The sequence below is a fragment of the Heloderma suspectum genome, chromosome 2 (assembly GCF_057233095.1).
Source record: "Heloderma suspectum isolate Gila_16-S chromosome 2, 16-S_ref, whole genome shotgun sequence".
Taxonomy (NCBI): Eukaryota; Metazoa; Chordata; class Lepidosauria; order Squamata; family Helodermatidae; genus Heloderma; species Heloderma suspectum.
Genome location: NC_139459.1, coordinates 400,018,722 through 400,036,537, shown reverse-complemented (window position 1 = coordinate 400,036,537; position 17,816 = coordinate 400,018,722). Strand labels below are relative to the sequence as shown.

Below are 17,816 nucleotides of genomic sequence, written 5' to 3'. Positions count from 1 at the left end.
TCCTGTCCTACTTGATCGCCATTGAGGAGATCAACCAGAACCCCAGGCTCTTACCCAACATCACCCTGGGCTACAACATCCATGAAAATTATTTCAATGCAAGAGTCACTTCTGATGCCTTGCTAGACCTTCTCTCGACCGGGCAGGCAAATATTCCCAACTATAACTGTGGAAGACGGGATCACCTGTTGGCTATTCTTGAAGGGGCTGAATCTGACATCTCCATCCAGATCTCAACTATGTTGGGCATCTACAAAATCCCACAGGTAGCAGTGGGGTGTCTGCAGACTGCGTCTAGCTCTACTTGCGGTCCTCTCCAGAGAAATCAAAAGGCTCTGCAGAGAACATAAACGTGAGCTTTCCCCAGCCCCATGCAAATTCAGGGTTAAAAAAAAAGGGAGCAAAGGGTTAAAAAAGTTCTCCTTGAGGAAGGGGACAGAGTTTCCATACACATTGTTAAGTCTGGGAAGTGGTTGAAGGATCTTCTTTCTATTTTGTTATTCTTGACACCTCCTGCCATGACACTCTTTACAGAGAGGTTTCTCTAGCCCGGCAGCACTACAGGAACTCCATGAGACCACATGACCATGCCCTCTCCAATAGGCATTCAGGAAGAACTTCCAGGTTTCAGAAGTGCTGCCAAAAAAAAAAAAAAGCTTTGTGAAAAAAGCATAATTGCAAAGAACAACTGGGACCTTGGGAACTTTAGAAAACCACTCATCTTATTTGGGAACTTGCTTCCATTATTGAGATGCAGGAGATATTTCGCAGTTTAGGGCATCGTCATTGTTCAGTGTTGTTTCATTACGAAGCCTGAACATTTTGTTCCCCATAAAATTAGGAGTGTTTGTTCTAGCCACATTCCAGAAATATCCAATGACGAATTGAAATTTGGTTCTGAAACAAAACGAACTGACAGCCTCTTCCTTTCCTTTCCAGGTCGGTTATGCTTTTGTTTCTCCTGTTCTGAGTGATACAACGCAGTTCCCTTTCTTCTACCGGATGGTCCCCAAAGAAGGAATCCAATACCCAGGGATTGTCAAACTGCTCCTGCATTTCAGATGGACGATGGTTGGTCTCGCTGCTCTTGACAGCAACAATGGAGAGAGGTTCCTGAGGACCTTGACGCCTGAGCTCACTAGAAGTGGTGTTTGTGTCGTTCTGTCACAAAGCATCTCTGGACTGAATATGGACAACGTGCAGTTCCAACTGGCTTCATTGCACTGGTGGAGACAAGTCAATGTCTTTGTTTATTGTGCAGAGACAACGTCCTTCTTAAAGGGAATAGGGATTATGCATCAAGTGTTTGCAATGGTGACGAAACCCATTGTAGGGAAAGTCTGGATTGTAACAGCTTTGTGGGACATCACTTGGGAGCTGAAGCATACTAAACTACCTTTCCAGCACATCCATGGCCTTTTTTCCTTCTCTCTCCAGACAGAGAAAAGGGCTGATGACAGTGATATTCTACCCCTTTTGTCTGCTATGAATCGCTTGGGTGAGACAGCATTCAGTTGCTCATATTCAAAGCATGCATTGTCTGTGAAAGGTTGGACAAGATGCAGACAGAAGGAGAAACTGGAGACATTGCATGAGAAGGAAACTGAGGGTATCCTGACTTTAGACGGCTACACCATTCACAACAGTATCCATGCTGTGGCCCGGGCCTTAGATGCTGCTTACTCATCCAGAGCCAAGAGGAGGGTGGTGGAGGGTGGCGACGGGCTGGACGTTCAGTGGCTTCAGCCCTGGCAGGTATTCCCTTTGCCATCAGAGACATCCCTGCTGAACATGACAGTCAACTGTACAATTCCAAAATGCTTGGCTTAGAAAAAGTGAAACGAAGCAGTGAGGTGAAATGTTGTGTATTTATGGAGCAAAACCAGCGGTGAAACTCCCTGCGCTGCTGCCTCTTCTGGCCCCCTTGCACCGGCCTCTGAGGTCTCAGCCCAGCTGGTCCCAGCCCCCATCCTTGGGGCCACTTTCTGCCTCTGGAGGTAGACCACCCCTCAGCACTCTACACAGGAGACCCCCATCAGAGGGGATTGCAATGGTGCCACCGAGCTCCCTGTTTTGTCTGCAGGAGTGTCATGCTGGACCTCGGGGTCTGCGTGGTGCATGTGCTGATAGTAGGGCTGTACGGATTCTTATAGCGTATAAGCCTAAGGACACATATACGGAAGATTCACAGCACTGTTTTGTGTATCAGTCTATGGGCACATCCTGCCGGTCGCCTTTTTTTAAAAAAGAAAAGAAATGGTGATCGGCACAGAGGAGGCGAACGGCTCCGGTGGAAGAAGCAGCCGACTGCCGTTCCACCTCCAATCCTCCTGGGGCGGAGGTGAGTGGTGCCGATCCGCCACGGATTCCTGAAGCCGGATTCCAAAGAATCTGGCCTCATCTGAATCCATGGTGGACTTCTCTAACATCCGTAACATCTGGATTTCTCTAACATGGGCCAATAAAACTGCTTGGCCAGACATTAGACCAGGAATTCCTTCGCTTTTTAGAAAAAATGCTGTTCTGAGTAGCTGTAGGCTCAGCGCTCCTTTGGTTTGCAAGGCCCATCCCAGATCGCCTCTTTGTGGCATCAGCTTCCCAAACTGCTAAAGCAGAGAAAAGGCATTCAGGTCTGCAATCCGGGTCCATGCGAATTTAAAACCACAACAACACTCAGTCACTTGGGACTGGAACCAGATTCAAGCACAAAATAGGCAGACCTGAGATGTTCTTCTTGTTGCCCAACGTTGGTGTTTCCTTTCCCATTCTAGCTTCACCCTTATCTGAGAAACCCCCAGTTGTACAATACTTCCCTCATTGATGGAGTGTATTTGGACGAGAACGGAGACCTGGCAGCCAACTTTGACATTATGAACTGGGTGAAGTTTCCCAATAGATCCGTCACTAGGGAGGAGATTGGGAGTTTAGAAAGACAGGGATCCCCAGACCTCACGTTCACCATCAATCAAGATGCCATGGAATGGCTCCAAAGGCTCAACAAGGTGGGGGAAATAATTTCTTTCAGTACCCTATATTTATTTAGGAAAAAGGACAGGTTCCCCCTATGCAAGCACTGGGTCATTACTGACTCCTAGAGGGACACCGCTTGCGCTGGCATTTTCATGGCAGACTATAGCGGGGTGGTTTGCCATTGCCTTCCCCAGTTGGGACTACCTTTCCCCCAGCAAGCTGGGTACTCGTTTTACCGACCTCGGAAAGATGGAAGGCTGAGTTGACCTGAGCCGGCTACCTGGGACCCGGCTTCCACTAGGATCGAGCTCAGGTCATTCTAAGGAATGTAGCAGAATCTCTGTAAGTCTTCCCTAACTAAGTGCCCTCCAGATCTGTTGAACTGCAACTTTGGACATGCTGGATGGGAGTTGCAGTCCAACACATCTGGGGGGGCACCATGCTGGGGAAGTCCACTCCAGGTGGGGCTGCGTTCAACTCCCTGTCAGTTCAACTAGCATCAGCTCTCGGAGAGAGGGGAGGCTTTTCCCAACTCTGCTACCCGGCTGTGCGCCAGACGCAATGCCTTCAAACACAGACTGAGGGTTATTTGCTCCTTAAATGGTTTATCCATTTATCTAGGACCACCAGTGTATGTGGCACTGTATGGACTCCAAGGGGACAGGTGCCTGCCCCAAGGTGCTTGCAATCTAAAATTGGACACGAGAAACAAGGGAGGATGCGGAAGGAACGGATGCTCAGGGGTAGTAAACAGGGAAGCAACCTGCAGTTCTTTCCATTGCACACGCTTAGGATTCAGTACAGGCTTCGCGTTTAACTTTTAAGTCTCGCTGGGTGCATTCCAACTCAGTGTCTCTTTTCCATAGATGAATGAGCCCTAATGCTTTTTCCTGGATGGTCCTTGTTTTCCTGCTTAGCCCCTGCCTCATTCCAGGTGTGTGGAAAGCTGTCGCCCAGGATTCTTCAAGGTGGTTCAAGATGGAAGGCCGGTCTGCTGCTACGGCTGTGCTCCGTGTGCAGAAGGGTCCATCTCCACTCAGGAAGGTGGGTGACTCCCGCGGAGAAGGCTGGACCTGCGAAGAAGGGGAAAGACCCCCAAATACCCCCCTCCCCCCGCCCAACATTTTCTGTGGAGGTCTTTTTCACAGGCATATCTAAACCTGGATCCTTCCTTGCAATATCCGCAATTTCACAAAGCGTGTTACAAGGATTGACCTTGGAGGATGTACCTGGGGGCGGAGTGGGGACAGAGTGGATGAGGCAGGAGTCAGCACCACCAAGCCTACATGGTCCTTCTGCGCCTTAAAGCACATGCACATTCTCCATGGTTCGTTTTGTTATGTCCCCCCACTTCTCTGAGCTGTGAGAAATTCACAGTTTAAGCACTCATGCATTAAAGTGAACTAGTTAACAGAGCTCATGTGGGTGGCCATCACGACATCTTGTGATCATGAATTCCATAGTTTAAACATGTGCTATGTGATGAAGTATTTCTTTCATCCAGCTTCATTGGATGACCCTGGTTGAGCATAAATTGAGCACAGGTGGAGGAACAGCTTAAAACATGCTGGATGATTGGAATTGTTATCCAACACATCTGGAGGGCACCAGGTTGGGGAAGACTGGTTTAAACACTCCATCAGGCAGCCAAAGGCCATTACTCCAGATCCCCAGAGAGGCAGGGCCAGCACCCAGAGATGCTTCCAGAGACCAAACTCTGCTCTCTGTGTCTCTTCCCCTGCCTCACGTTCCTTCTTAGAAACCTAGATTACATCCTCCTTAAGTCCTTTCCTAAGGAGTGGGGTGGGGAAGTAAAGCATGCCCTTTCCACAAAATGGTTCTCACCCTTCAGAGGAATCTCCAGATTCCCAGTCATTGTGGGCCATGGACTGGTAATTTCCCTAACCAAGGAGATACTTGGAAACTTTCCAAGGACTAAAAAAGGCCCTCTCCAGGAATATTCCTGGATCTGCTCCCCTGTCCAACTTACAACAATATGATATCTTACAACAATATGATTTGCTTAGATATTTATTTAAACACATGAAAGACAAAAGGTGGGTTATTGATATGAAAGAATGATGAGGCCCAGCAGGCCTAACCCTGCCCTGCAAGAAATGAATGTATGCTGTCAGTCACACCAGAAAAATAAATTTCAGGGAATGTAAAAGAAAAGAGTTTGGCAAAGATATAAGGGGGATTTTACTCTTGTTCTTTGCAGATGCAGACCATTGCACCAAGTGTCTGGAAGATCAGCATCCAAACAAAGACCGAGATGAATGTATCCCCAAGGTTACAACCTTCCTGTCCTATGATGAATATCTGGGGATCATCCTGGCTTCCTTTGCCCTATTCTTGTCCTTAACCACAGGCTTTGTGTTAGGAATCTTCATTAAAAAGCTTGAAACCCCAATAGTTAAAGCCAACAACCGGGACTTGTCCTACATTCTCCTTGTCTCCCTCTTGCTTTCCTTCTTGTGCTGTTTCCTCTTCATTGGCTGGCCAAGGAAGGCGACCTGCCTTCTCCGACAAACAGCTTTCAGCATCATCTTTTCAGCCGCTGTTTCTTCTCTGTTGGCCAAAACGATCACTGTGGTGCTGGCCTTCCTGGCCACCAAACCAGGAAACAGGGTGCGGGGATGGCTGGGAAAGCGTTTGGCCAACTCCACTGTCATTTCCTGTTCCGGTGTCCAAGTTGTCATCTGCACCACCTGGCTGGGAATCTCTCCACCATTCCCTGACTCTGACATGCAATCCCAGCCTGGGCAGATCATCCTGCAATGCAATGAAGGGTCCATCACCATGTTCTATGCTGCCCTTGGCTACATGGGCTTCCTGGCTGCCATCTGCTTCATGGTGGCTTTCCTGGCCAGGAAGCTGCCTGGGGCCTTCAACGAAGCCAAGCTGATCACCTTCAGCATGCTGGTCTTTTGCAGTGTTTGGGTGTCCTTTGTGCCCACCTACCTGAGCACCAAGGGGAAATACATGGTGGCCGTGCAGGTCTTCTCCATCTTGGCCTCCAGTGCTGGGCTGCTGGGCTGTATCTTCATTCCCAAGTGTTACATTATTCTATTGAGGCCTGATCTGAATACAAAAGAGCATCTCATGATGAAAACCAAAGTAGAAATCTGACGTGTACTGTTATCAAACACCACAATGTTTTCTTTTTTTAATGCGTTAGTCTGTGCTTCAAAAAGAGGCTTGATTCCATCTTGTGAAATATGCCATAGAAACCTTTTTTGCCATTTTAACGCTACTTGCCATGATGAATTTGTCCTTGCCCAGGGATTCTATGAGAGAAGATTTTTGTATTTAGCTCCATCATGGATCAGCAATTAACATATCCCATTTCATTTCCCAAAACTGAAGTGTCATCCTGGTACTGACACACAGAAAGTATTTAACAGTGCCCTGAGATCAGGTATGTCTTTTCATCTTTTACCTCAAAACCTTAAGTGATCTTTACAGTGAATCCTAAAATATAATACCGTATAAGATCACAGACCACAGAGAAAAAAGTACACAGTTGTTGTAATAAGCAAAACAAGTTTTAAAAAGCATTTAAAGAACTGTTTTTAGAAGCATACTTTTTAAAAAAGGGGAAATAAAGGAACATTCCTATTAGATCTTCCCTGGGCACTCACAAGTCTCCAAACGTGGAGGCTAATGAGTATCCAGTGCACAGTGGGAGGCGTGTTTTTGCCAATCTTGCTTTGCGGAGGGGGAGGGAAGGAAGCTGGAGCTGGCTGAGGATAGGTTGGATCCCTACATCCCTAGTTTCCTCCCCTCCCCTCCCACCAACAATCCTCCTTTCACCCCTCTATGAGCTCGCATCAGCAGCTGGTGTGGTTCTCTGTGCACCAGCCATGAAGGGGCGGGGAGCTTGGACTCCTGGGTCCGAGGTTGGAGCGCTGTCTCCGGTCTCAGATCCACGAATCTGAAATGTCCTGTGTCCCCCAGGTGCTGTCTAGGGGACATAGGATTTCTCTTTGAGTAACTTGCCCACATGAGATTTCTGAGCTTTTTTTTTTGCTTTGAAGTCTCCCTCCTTTGCCTTGCATTATTTATACGAGTTCTTATGAGCACTTATTGACGTTTTTACAAAGAAAGAAACTCAAGAGCAGCACTTTAACAATTTCTTCCCCCCTAAAATCCCCAACTTTGATTTGCGAGTAATATATTTCCTTCGTACCCTCGTCAGCCCTGCTGCTCAACATTTTTCCTTAAGTTCCCAAGCAGGATATTTGAAGTCCCATCTGCACTCTTTTGGGGAGCTTCCGTTGTCTTGGGGTAGCTTAATTCTCAAGTAAGTTTCAGTTCTATTAACTTCCCAAAATATTTTATGCCATATTATTTATTTATGTCATAAGCAGAACATATGAACATGAGAACATAAGAAGAGCCCTGCTGGATCAAGCCAAGGGTCCATCTAGTCCAGCATCCTGTTCACACAGTGGCCAACCAGCTGTCGACCAGGAACCCACCAGCAGGGCATGAGTGCAACACCACCCTCCCACCCATGTTCCACAGCAACTGGTGTACATAGGCTCACTGCCTCTGGTACTGTTGGTACCAATAGCTATTTCCTTTGGATGAATATTAGCAAGCTAGCCTATTACATAAGTTGGTGCAGGAGCGTTGGAAGATGTTTAAAGATGTCCGCGACAAATATTTGTTGCACAGCTATGGTTTTTAACTGTTTTACTCGGGCTGTAAATGCTCTCTGTTCTAACTGTTTTGAGATTTTACTTCTGTACAATGCCTTGGGCCACCTTCTTAGCACCGAAACGAAGTATAAAAATGTTTCTATGAATGAATGAATGAATGAATGAATATTAGCAATGAGGCCTGGCACTCAGGGCAAAAATGTATACATGACATAGGGTAATCGCCCCCTCCCTCTAGATCCAGAAACCAGTCCTAGAAATGTCACCGGGCATTTTTTTTTCAGCAGCCCCTTAAGAACAGTCAGCCTGTTGACTCCCAAACTAATAACTTTTAAGCCATTTAACAGCTCCATCTTAGATCTGATGAGTCAACAGAGACAGGATTTTTGCCATTCTTTGATTTTTTAACAGTTATGTGAATCTAAGCAGCATCCACTCAGCCCAACAGTTAGTAAGTCGAATTCTCTCCCACAGAAGCAGTCTTGTGGAACCCCCGTTCTCCCATCTCCCGCTCTTTCTCTCTCTATTGCTGAAGAGGCAACCCATTGGCTCCATCTTCATTGCACACGAAAGCCACGCAGAAAAAGGACTTTAGTGAGACCAGGCTTACTTTGTAGAAGCCATGTTGATTTTCCATCAGCAAGACTTGCCCTTTAATATGTTTAATACTGTTATTTTTATTATTATTTTTTATTGTAAATTTTCAACAATACAAAACAAAAAAGGGGGGAATTTAGCTACATAAATTTGAATATAAATTCGAACAAAAGTACACCCATGCTGGATCAGACCCAGGGTCCATCTAGTCCAGCATTCTGTTCACACAGTGGCCAACTAGGGATGTACGAAAGTCTCTTACATGTATCGAAATTTGATTTGCGGTGGGGGGGGAGGTGCTCCGTCCCTCCACCCCCGAATCCTGGCTGGCTGGGCCGCAAATGGCGGCGGCCGTAGCCGCCGCCGTTTGCGTCCCTGCAGTCAGCCGTGATAGGCTACGTAAATGTTTACGTAGCCTATCACGGCTGAGTGAAAAACGAAACAAAACCACACGTACGCAAATGGCGGCGCCCATGGACACCGCCATATGCGTTCCTTATTTTGGCACGTCTAGTCTACGTAAACATTTACGTAGCCTATCACGGCTGACTGCAGGGACGCAAACGGCAGCGGCTACGGCTATTTGCGTTGCCCTTATTTTCGCCGTAGTCTACGTAAATGTTTACGTAGACTAGATATGCCAAAATAAGGAACGCAAATGCGTACGCATTTGCATACGCGTGGTTTTTTGTTTTTGTTTTTCCACTCAGCCGTGATAGGCTACGTAAATATTTATGTAGCCTATCACGGTATTTTTTAAAAATCTAGCTGTGATAAGCTACATAAATCTTTACGTACCCTATCATGTTTTTTTTTTTACTGGAAATGGCAGTGGCGGCAGCTGGTCGGAAGACCGGTCGCGGCCGTGGCCGCCGCACCGTCGCCGGAGCCACTGCTGCCAGGAGGATTCGCCCAAAGTAAGTCCCGTCCCGGGGGGGCGGGGGGCAGACCGTTTCGCCACCAATTTCGGGGGGCCAAATGCGCTGGCATTCGGCCTCCCTGAGATTCGTGGCGAAATTCTCTGACATCCCTATGGCCAACCAGCTGTCAACCAGGAACCAACAAGCAGGGCACAAGTGCAACAGCACGCTCCCACCTATGTTCCCCAGCAACTCATGTACACAGCCTCACTGCCTCTGGTCCCGGAGGTACCACACAGCCATCAGGACGAGTAGCCATTGATAGCCTTCTTCTCCAGGAATTTGTCCAATCCCCTTTTGAAGCCATCCAAAGCACCTCTATCATGTTTCCTAAGGTAAACAATCCGAGATGTTCTAACTTTTCCTCCTAAGGGAGCTGCTTCCACCCTGTAGTACCCTTTCCTATTCTTTTTCCAGCTCTAGGACATCTTTTTTTAGGTGCTGTGACCAGAACTGTACACAGTAGTCCCAAGTGTGGTCACACCACAGATTTTTATAAGGGCAGTATGATATTGGCAGTTTTATTCTCAATTCCTTTTCTAATTATGCCTAAAATGGAGTTGGCCTTTTATTGGTCCCAATAAAGATCCTAGTAAGAGTCCACCGTTTCCATCCCTCCACTGGGAGAATATACCATTTATTCCTGCCCTCTGGTTTCTGTTCTTTAACCAGTTCCAGATCTATAAGATGTCTCCTCTTCTTCCACAACTGCTACGTTTGCTCAGGAGCCTTTGGTGAGGGACTTTGTCAACAGCCTATAAGTTCTCCAGTTAAACAATGGGCTGGTTTACATGTACAGGCAACCCACAATTATTTAAAAGTGTTGGTTGTTGTGAATGAGGCAGCATGCTGGACCTTGCTGGCTTATCACCCCTCTGCAAGTGAGAGTGGCTCAACAACCATGGACCTTCCCTCTGTGGTTTGTTTAGCGTTGCATGCAAAACAGGACCTCTGATTGTCTCTCCCCTGACATGCCAGAAGAAGAAGCACCATGGCTTCCCTCTTCTTAGCAGATTCTTGGGGGTGGGGGAAATGGTGCTCCAAGGAAGTATCTCCCCTCCTCCCACAAGGATCGCCTTGGCACTGTGTGGTCAAGTGTGGCTTGAGTACTGGGGCACCAAACAGGATGCTTCGTTGGGGGCATGCAGAACAGTTTCCATCTTGGCCAAGGAAGAGTCTTTGCTCAAGCCAGATAATCTGGATTTGGACACAGACCAGACAAGAGCAAATGTTCCACCCTGTACAATTTGGAGTCTCGGAACTCCTCCTCCATCTCCTGCTCAGAGCCACTGTATGCCCCTGGGCACCTCCTTCGAAGACTAGGTTCTCTTTTTCCTCCTGTGAACTGAACAGTGTGCAAACAGAAAAGAATCGGGGAGTCAGGCTGTAAGTACGTGGTGACCCCTTTTCTGTGGAACTCCCTGGCTCTGGAGGTCAGGCACGCACCAACGTTGTGCTGTTTCTGGTGCCTCCTGGTCCTGAAAACATCTCTATTTCAGGAAGCCTTCCTTGACTGACCAGCCACGGTTTTATCGGAATTCTGTTTCTTTTAAAAACATATTAACAATTTTTATCATAGTGTTTTATTCTTTTATCTTATTTTGTATCTTTTATTGTTCACCGCTCCGGAATCTGTCTGGATGCGGAGCGGTATACACATCTTGTAAATAATAAAATAATAAATAAATAAGTAAAATGAATTTGAGAGATTTATTGAAATCACAGCCTACCAACGGTGAAAGGATACAATCTCAGCAATGAAATGTGGGAGTATATAAAAAAGAACAACATAACAATAAAGGAGCACTATATAGCTAGAGGAGTAAAATATATAAAATGATGAATGCACAAGTAGCTGAAGGTTAAGGTTACATGAACACACAACAGCTAAACCTCTATCAAACTTCTATCAAAAACTGTCTACAAATTATCATCTGTTTAGGGGATTTATAAGCTTCCATTTCGGGTAAATCCATCCAAGGTGGCATACAACCAAATTTTAAAAACCACAAAACATAGGAGTAATAAAAACAGAAGATCAAAATTGAGAGTTAAAATCAAACAGCACCATATACTATTTATTTATTACATTTTTAGACTGCCCCAAAGCAGTCTAAAGTAAAGTTCTAACTCCATTGTAGGACAAGGTAAACACGTGAGCATTCAGGGCCTGCTTGAAGCCCTATGATGGTGAGGCCTGGAGAACATCAACTGGAAAAGAATTCCACAAGCAGAGGGCCAGTATCGAGAAGGCCCTGTCCCTTGTGAACGCCAGTCTAATTGCTCTGACAGGCACACATGCAGATAGGGCCTCCGATGCTGATCTCAGAGCATGGGCAGGTTAGTAGGGGTGAAGGTGGCCCTCCGACTAGCCTAGACTTTAAGGCTTTAAAGGCCCAATACCAGCACTTCAAATTGGGCATGGAAATGCACCCGCAACCCCTGAAACTGGTACAGTTCAGGTGTTGTGTGAGCCAACTGCCTAGCACATACCTGTATTCAGCTGGCTGCAACCAACTGAAATTTCTAATACATCTTTAAAGGCAGCACCGTGTAGGGCATGTTACAGTAATCTAGCCTAGATGTCACTGGATCATAGATAACTGAAGAAAGATCCATCCTCTTCAGACAGGATTGCGGTTGCTGGCCAGTCTAAGCTGGCAAAAAGCATTCTTGGTGACCACCACTAAAGCTTCCCTTCAAGCAGGCCAAGTCCAGGAGAACTCCCAATCTACACATTTCGCCCCTGAGGGGAATGCAACTCCATCCAGGACTGACTGCAAGCCTCCATCCAGTGTAGCATCCGGATCCACAGCACCTCTGTCTTGCCTGGATTAGGTTTCAGCTTCTTCATCCGCATCCATCGCAAAGCTGTCCCCAGAAAACTGTTTCAAGCTGTCCACAGTCTCCTTGGGACAAAGAGATGGAAATAAAAAAGAGGTGTCATCCGTATATTGATGACACCTCAGCCCAAACTTCCAGATGATGTCCTCCAGCAGTTTCACGTAGATATTGCATGAATATGCTTTCCTCCTTGATATGCTTTCATAGGCATGTAAAAACTTTTTTGTTCCAGCAGGCCTTTGGGGATAACTAGTCTGGACCTGTGAAAATGTGATGTAAGGATACTATTTTTGTTGTGGTGGTTGTCTTTTAATGTTTTAATATTTTTACAATTTTATTATCAATGATTTAATTATATTTTTAACTTTTGTATAGTTGTATTTATATTTCTGTTTATAGGTTTTAATTGTATAAGTTTTAACGTTGTAAAGCTGCCTTGAGTCCCAGTATTGGGGAAAAGGCAGGATATAAATACATATAAATATAACAACAACAACAACAACAACAACAACAATAATATAAAAATCCATAGGGGACAAGGGAGAGCCTTGCAATACCCCAAAAGCCAATGGCCATGGGGTAGAGAAGATGGCCAGCACCACCATCTGAAACCAATCCTCCAGGAAGGGCTTAAACAACTTAATACCATAACCCTCCAACCCAAACCCAGAGATATGGTCCAGAAGTTGATGGTATCGAAAGCCGCCAAGAGGTCCAGGAGAAGCAACAAGGTTGCGCTCCTCCTATCTGTTCTCTGGCATAAGTCATCCACCGGGCTGGCCAAGGCTGGTTCTGTCCCCAAACTGGGTCTGAAACCAGATTAGAATGGATCAAAATAATCAGCGTAATCCAATACTGCCTGGAGCTGAGAAGCCACCACACACACACACACTTTGCCCGACAAGCTTAGACAATGAGTGGAAATTATCCCAAACCACTGGATCTAAATTTGGTTCCTTCAATAAAGGCCTCACCACAGCCTCCTTTAAAGCAGCAGGGACCACGACAACTCTCAACTTTCCAACCCAGGGAGATTTCAATAGCCAGGATCTGCAAAGATCAAGGGAACGCATGATGGGCCTCAACTTCCAAGCAGTTTGACCACAACCTCAGGTTGTACACATTGAAAAGTATCCAGGATTAACCCAGTATATCCTGCAACCCTACCCCCCCCCCTCCAGTATTGATCAAATTTACAGTCAGGGCCAGAAATATCGGAACAAGGATAACTGTTTTGGCAGTTGGCCTCTGTACACCACCACATTGAAGTTGAAAGGAAACACACCCAGATGGGAGCGAAGTCAGGACTTCCAGCTGTAATTCAAGGGGTTTGGCAAAAGTGGGGCACAGTGTGTGTATACAGTGTGTGTCTGCCACTGGCTGTCCTTCCTGAATGGTTAGTGCCCCACTTTTGTCAAACCCCTTGAATAACAGCTGAAAGTCCTGACTTTGCTCCCATCTGGGCGTGTTTCCTTTCAACTCCAGTGTGGTGGTGTGCAGCGGCCAACTGCCAAAACAGTTATCCTTGTTCCAATACTTTTGGCCCTGACTGGTAAATGTATAAGAATACTAAAATAACTAAACCAAAGAAATGCATAGCTACCAAGCTGGTGTGGAGTTGATGGATGAATGTCAGGAAGGTCTTATAAAAATGGGAAAACTAGTAATCCTTTTGTAAACATTAGGAAACCTGTGAGATGGCTAGATAGCATCACTGATGCAATGAATATGGACTTGAGCACGCTCCGGGAGAGAGCGCAGGACAGGAAGGCCTGGCGTGCTATGGTCCATGGGGTCACAAAGAGTCGGACACGACTGAACAACTGAACAACAATATATATATATATATATATATATATATATATATATATATATATATGGGAAAAAAAACACAACAACAACATAAACACACAATGCACATACACTTTTTTTACAGCAGCTGCACACTGGGTTGACATTTTCATCCAGCCGTCCACCACAATGCCAAGATCTCTTTCCTGCTCGGTCATCGCTAGCTCAGATCCCATCAAGTTATACTTGAAGTTGGGATGTTTTGCCCCAACGTGCCTCACTTTACACTTGCTTACATTGAACTGCATTTGCATTTGGATGCCCATTCTCCCAGTCTGGAGAGATCCTTTTGGAGCTCCTCGCAATCCCTGTTTGTTTTAATCGCCATAAATACTTTGGTGTCATCGGCAAACTTGGCCACTTCACTGCTCACTCCTAATTCAGGATCATTTATGAACATGTTGAAAAGCATTGCTCCCAATACTGATCCCCATGGCACCCCACTATTTACTTCGTTGGGAGAATTTACCATGTATTCCTACTCTTTGCCTCCTGTTCTTTAACCAGTTACTGATCCATAAGAGGACCTCTCCTCTTATTCCATGACTGCTAAGTTTGCTCAGGAATCTTTGTTGAGGGACTTTCTCAAAAGCTCTTTGGAAGTCCAAGTAGGCAATGTCTACCGGATCACTCCTGTCTACATGTCTACTGACACTCTCAAAGAACTCTAAAGAGTGCTAACACTTTCTACACTCCCATGTATTCATACAGTTTCTACTCTGTGTGGGCTATTGAATATAAGGCAAAGTTTAACTTCTCAAAAACATTCTTGCCACACTCCATGCTTTCAAATGGTTTGTCTCTGGTATGGGTCCTTTGATGTAAGGTAAGTTGTTAACTCCCTGGAAAAGACCCTGATGCTGGGAAAGACTGAAGGCAAAAGGAGAAGGGGACGGCAGAGGATGAGATGGCTAGATAGCATCACGGATGCAATGAATATGAACTTGAGCACGCTCCGGGAGAGAGCGCAGGACAGGAAGGCCTGGCGTGCTATGGTCCATGGGGTCACGAAGAGTCGGACACGGCTGAACGACTGAACAACAACAACAAGAAGGAAACCTGTAATAATATTACCTTACAAATGTAAAACAGTCCCACAAAAACAAATAACTTTAATTCTAGGAAAAAGAAAATACAATGCCAACAGGTTTAAATCATGAAGGACTTGATTGATTACAAGCCTTAGGACGCAATCCTATGCGTGTTTAGAAGGCCTACAACTCCCAGCATGCCCCAGCCAGCCATGCTGGCTGGGGCATGCTGGGAGTTGTAGGCTTTTTCTCCATCTAAACATGCATAGGACGAGCAAAGGGCTGGATATGCCTGATCTCGGAAGCTAGGCAGGGTCAGCCCTGCTTAGTCCTTGGATGGGAGACCGCCTGGGAATCAGGCTTCCTGCACTGAGCAGGGGGCTGGACTCAATGGTCTTACAGGCCCCTCCCAACCCTACTTTTCTATATGATTGCACCCTTAGGGGACAAAAATAGAAGATGTCAAAAGAGAAGCCATGAGTAGTAATTGGGAAAGGAGATCACTGGAATCAGAGCTGTATAAGGAGTCTGTGAAAACAACCCATAGCAAATTCAGCACAGGAAAAGAGAAACACTTTGTCAAAGCACCTGCAAAAAACAATCAAGCATAGAAACAGGGGAAAATGCAATTTTTTGATCCTGGCGGTCCCCCAGCTTTTCAGTATTCCGATTGCCCCTTTATTATATCCAGGTGGCCAACACCCCAATGAAAAATCAGGTTTGTATTAATCAACAGCCAGGCCGGGAAAAACCTAGTAAATAAAAAAAGCCTGTATAACTGACAGATTATGTCCCAGGGAACACATTTTACTTCTCCCTTGCTGAAAAGCATTAATGGCTCATATCCCCAGGTGCCCCATATCTAACAGGGGTTCATGCAACCTCCCCCCACAAGTTGAAAGAACACTTGAGGGAAGGAGGTGAAGCGCCTGACAGGTCAGCCGCACTCCCATCGCCAACGTACCCAACAGCCACTTTCCCTGCTGTCAACGTGCACCATGGCCACACATGTTTGGACTGTGCCAGAAGGGACTCTGTTCAGATACCAGTGTACGTGCAGAGAGTTCCTCTATGTGAGGTGAGAACCCTAATCGCACATATGGCCCCTTCCAGTGCAACTCAATCACACAGTCATATATAAATGGCAAATTGGTAAAAAAAAGTGGGGGGGAGATTGGTAAAAATAAAGTTTGCCAGAGACTCGCTTCCATGCCTCGGAGAGAAAGGTACAGTACATAAGCCCTCGTCACTATTGCAGGAAATATTCTTTCACCGCAAGTGTGAAGACACATTTTCTGGCTTTAGAAATAGAACTTTTATTTATGTATTTATTACATTTCTATCCCACCTTTCTTCCATCGTGGAACTCAAGGTGGCTGCATGTGGCTCCCACGTGGTCCCCCCTCCAAGCCCTGGCCAGGCCCAAAACTGCTTAGCTTCAGCAAGGTGGCTGCCTCGTGTGACTTCAGCCCTGGGACATAGAAATGCATGATGTTAATCAGGCATAACCTCAGTCAGAAGATTTCGCCACAGAGTGTAGCTTTTCTACAGATCCTCTTCTTGGGAGTTCTTTGATGTTAAATAAGAATGGTTTGAATGAAACCCTTTCTGCACTCCAGGCATTCATACGGTTCATCCGCCATGTGGATTCTTGGATGTAAGGTAACGCACTGACTTCTCAGAAATGTTCTTGCCACCCTCCATGCTTTTAAATGGTTTCTCTGCGGTACGAGTCCTTTGATATAAGGTAATGTCTTCAACTCCAACTATAGCTCTTTCCACGCTCAAAGCATTTCTATGGTTTCTCTCCTGTGTGGGTTCTTTGATGTGAAATAAGGTTATCCCTCCAGCTAAAGCTCTTCCCACACTCCGGACATTTACATGGTTTCTCCTCTGTGTGAGTTCTTTCATGTGAAATAATTTTATCCCTCTGGCTGAAGCTCTTCCCACACTACCGACATTCCAACGGTTTCTCTCCTGTGTGGGTTCTAAGTTGTGAAGTAAGATTATCCCTCCAGCTGAAGCTTTTTCCACAAGCCAGGCATTTAAATGGTTTCTCTACTGTGTGGGTTCTTTCATGTGAATTAAGGCTACTAGTCGTACGGAAGCTCTTTCCATACTCAAAGCATTTCTATGGTTTCAGTCCTGTGTGGGTTTTTTGATGTGAAATAAGGTTATCCCTCCAGCTAAAGCTCTTCCCACACGCCAGGCATTTATATGGTTTTTCCCCTGTGTGAATTCTTTGGTGTAAAGTAAGTGTATCCCTCCGGCTGAAGCTCTTTCCACACTCCAGACATGCATATGGTTTCTCTCCTGTGTGGGTACTTTGGTGCAAAGTATGGCTTGAACTCTGCCTAAAGCTCTTCCCGCATTCTATACATTTGTATGGTTTCTCTCTGGTGTGGATTCTTTGATGTGACGAAAGGCTAGAGCTCCGCTTGGAGCGCTTCCCACACTACAGGCATTTAATTTTTTTCTCCTGTGTGTGGATTCTTTGATGTAAACTAAGGTTTGAGCGCTGACTGAAGCTTTTCCCACATTCCAGACATCTATATGGTTTCTCCCCCGTGTGGGTTTTCCAATGGCTCTCGATTGATAAGCAAACCTTTTCCCACACGACGGGCACGCCTTCCTTCTCTCTCCTTTGTGATCTTTTGGGTGGTCTGGAACTTCCTGGAAGTCACCATCCAGACGAGCCATGGGTTCATTCCTCTCCAGATTTCTTTGGGTTCCCTCCTGTTTCTCCATTGGGTTCCCTCTTGTTTCTCCATTCCACCTTCATTCCCAACATTCTCTTCCACATCTGGACACTTATTGATTCCCTCCAACACTTCATGGGCTCCTTTTGTATTTGCCATCTCCCAGACATCCCTTGCGTCTGAGAAACCGACGCAAAGAAACCGAGAGGAACCGAACGTAAAGAGAGAAACCGAACG

General features: G+C 46.0%; 1 protein-coding gene across 1 annotated transcript in view; it reads right to left on the bottom strand.

Annotated features, from left to right (window-relative positions):
* Positions 1–16,675: 16,675 nt before the first annotated feature.
* The window catches only part of LOC146356622 (uncharacterized), a 39,651-nt gene continuing 38,510 nt past the window's right edge, over positions 16,676–17,816 (bottom strand). Inside the window, 1 exon segment of the mRNA XM_084830225.1 lies at positions 16,676–17,485. Coding sequence (XP_084686351.1) covers positions 16,676–17,485 — 810 coding nt within the window.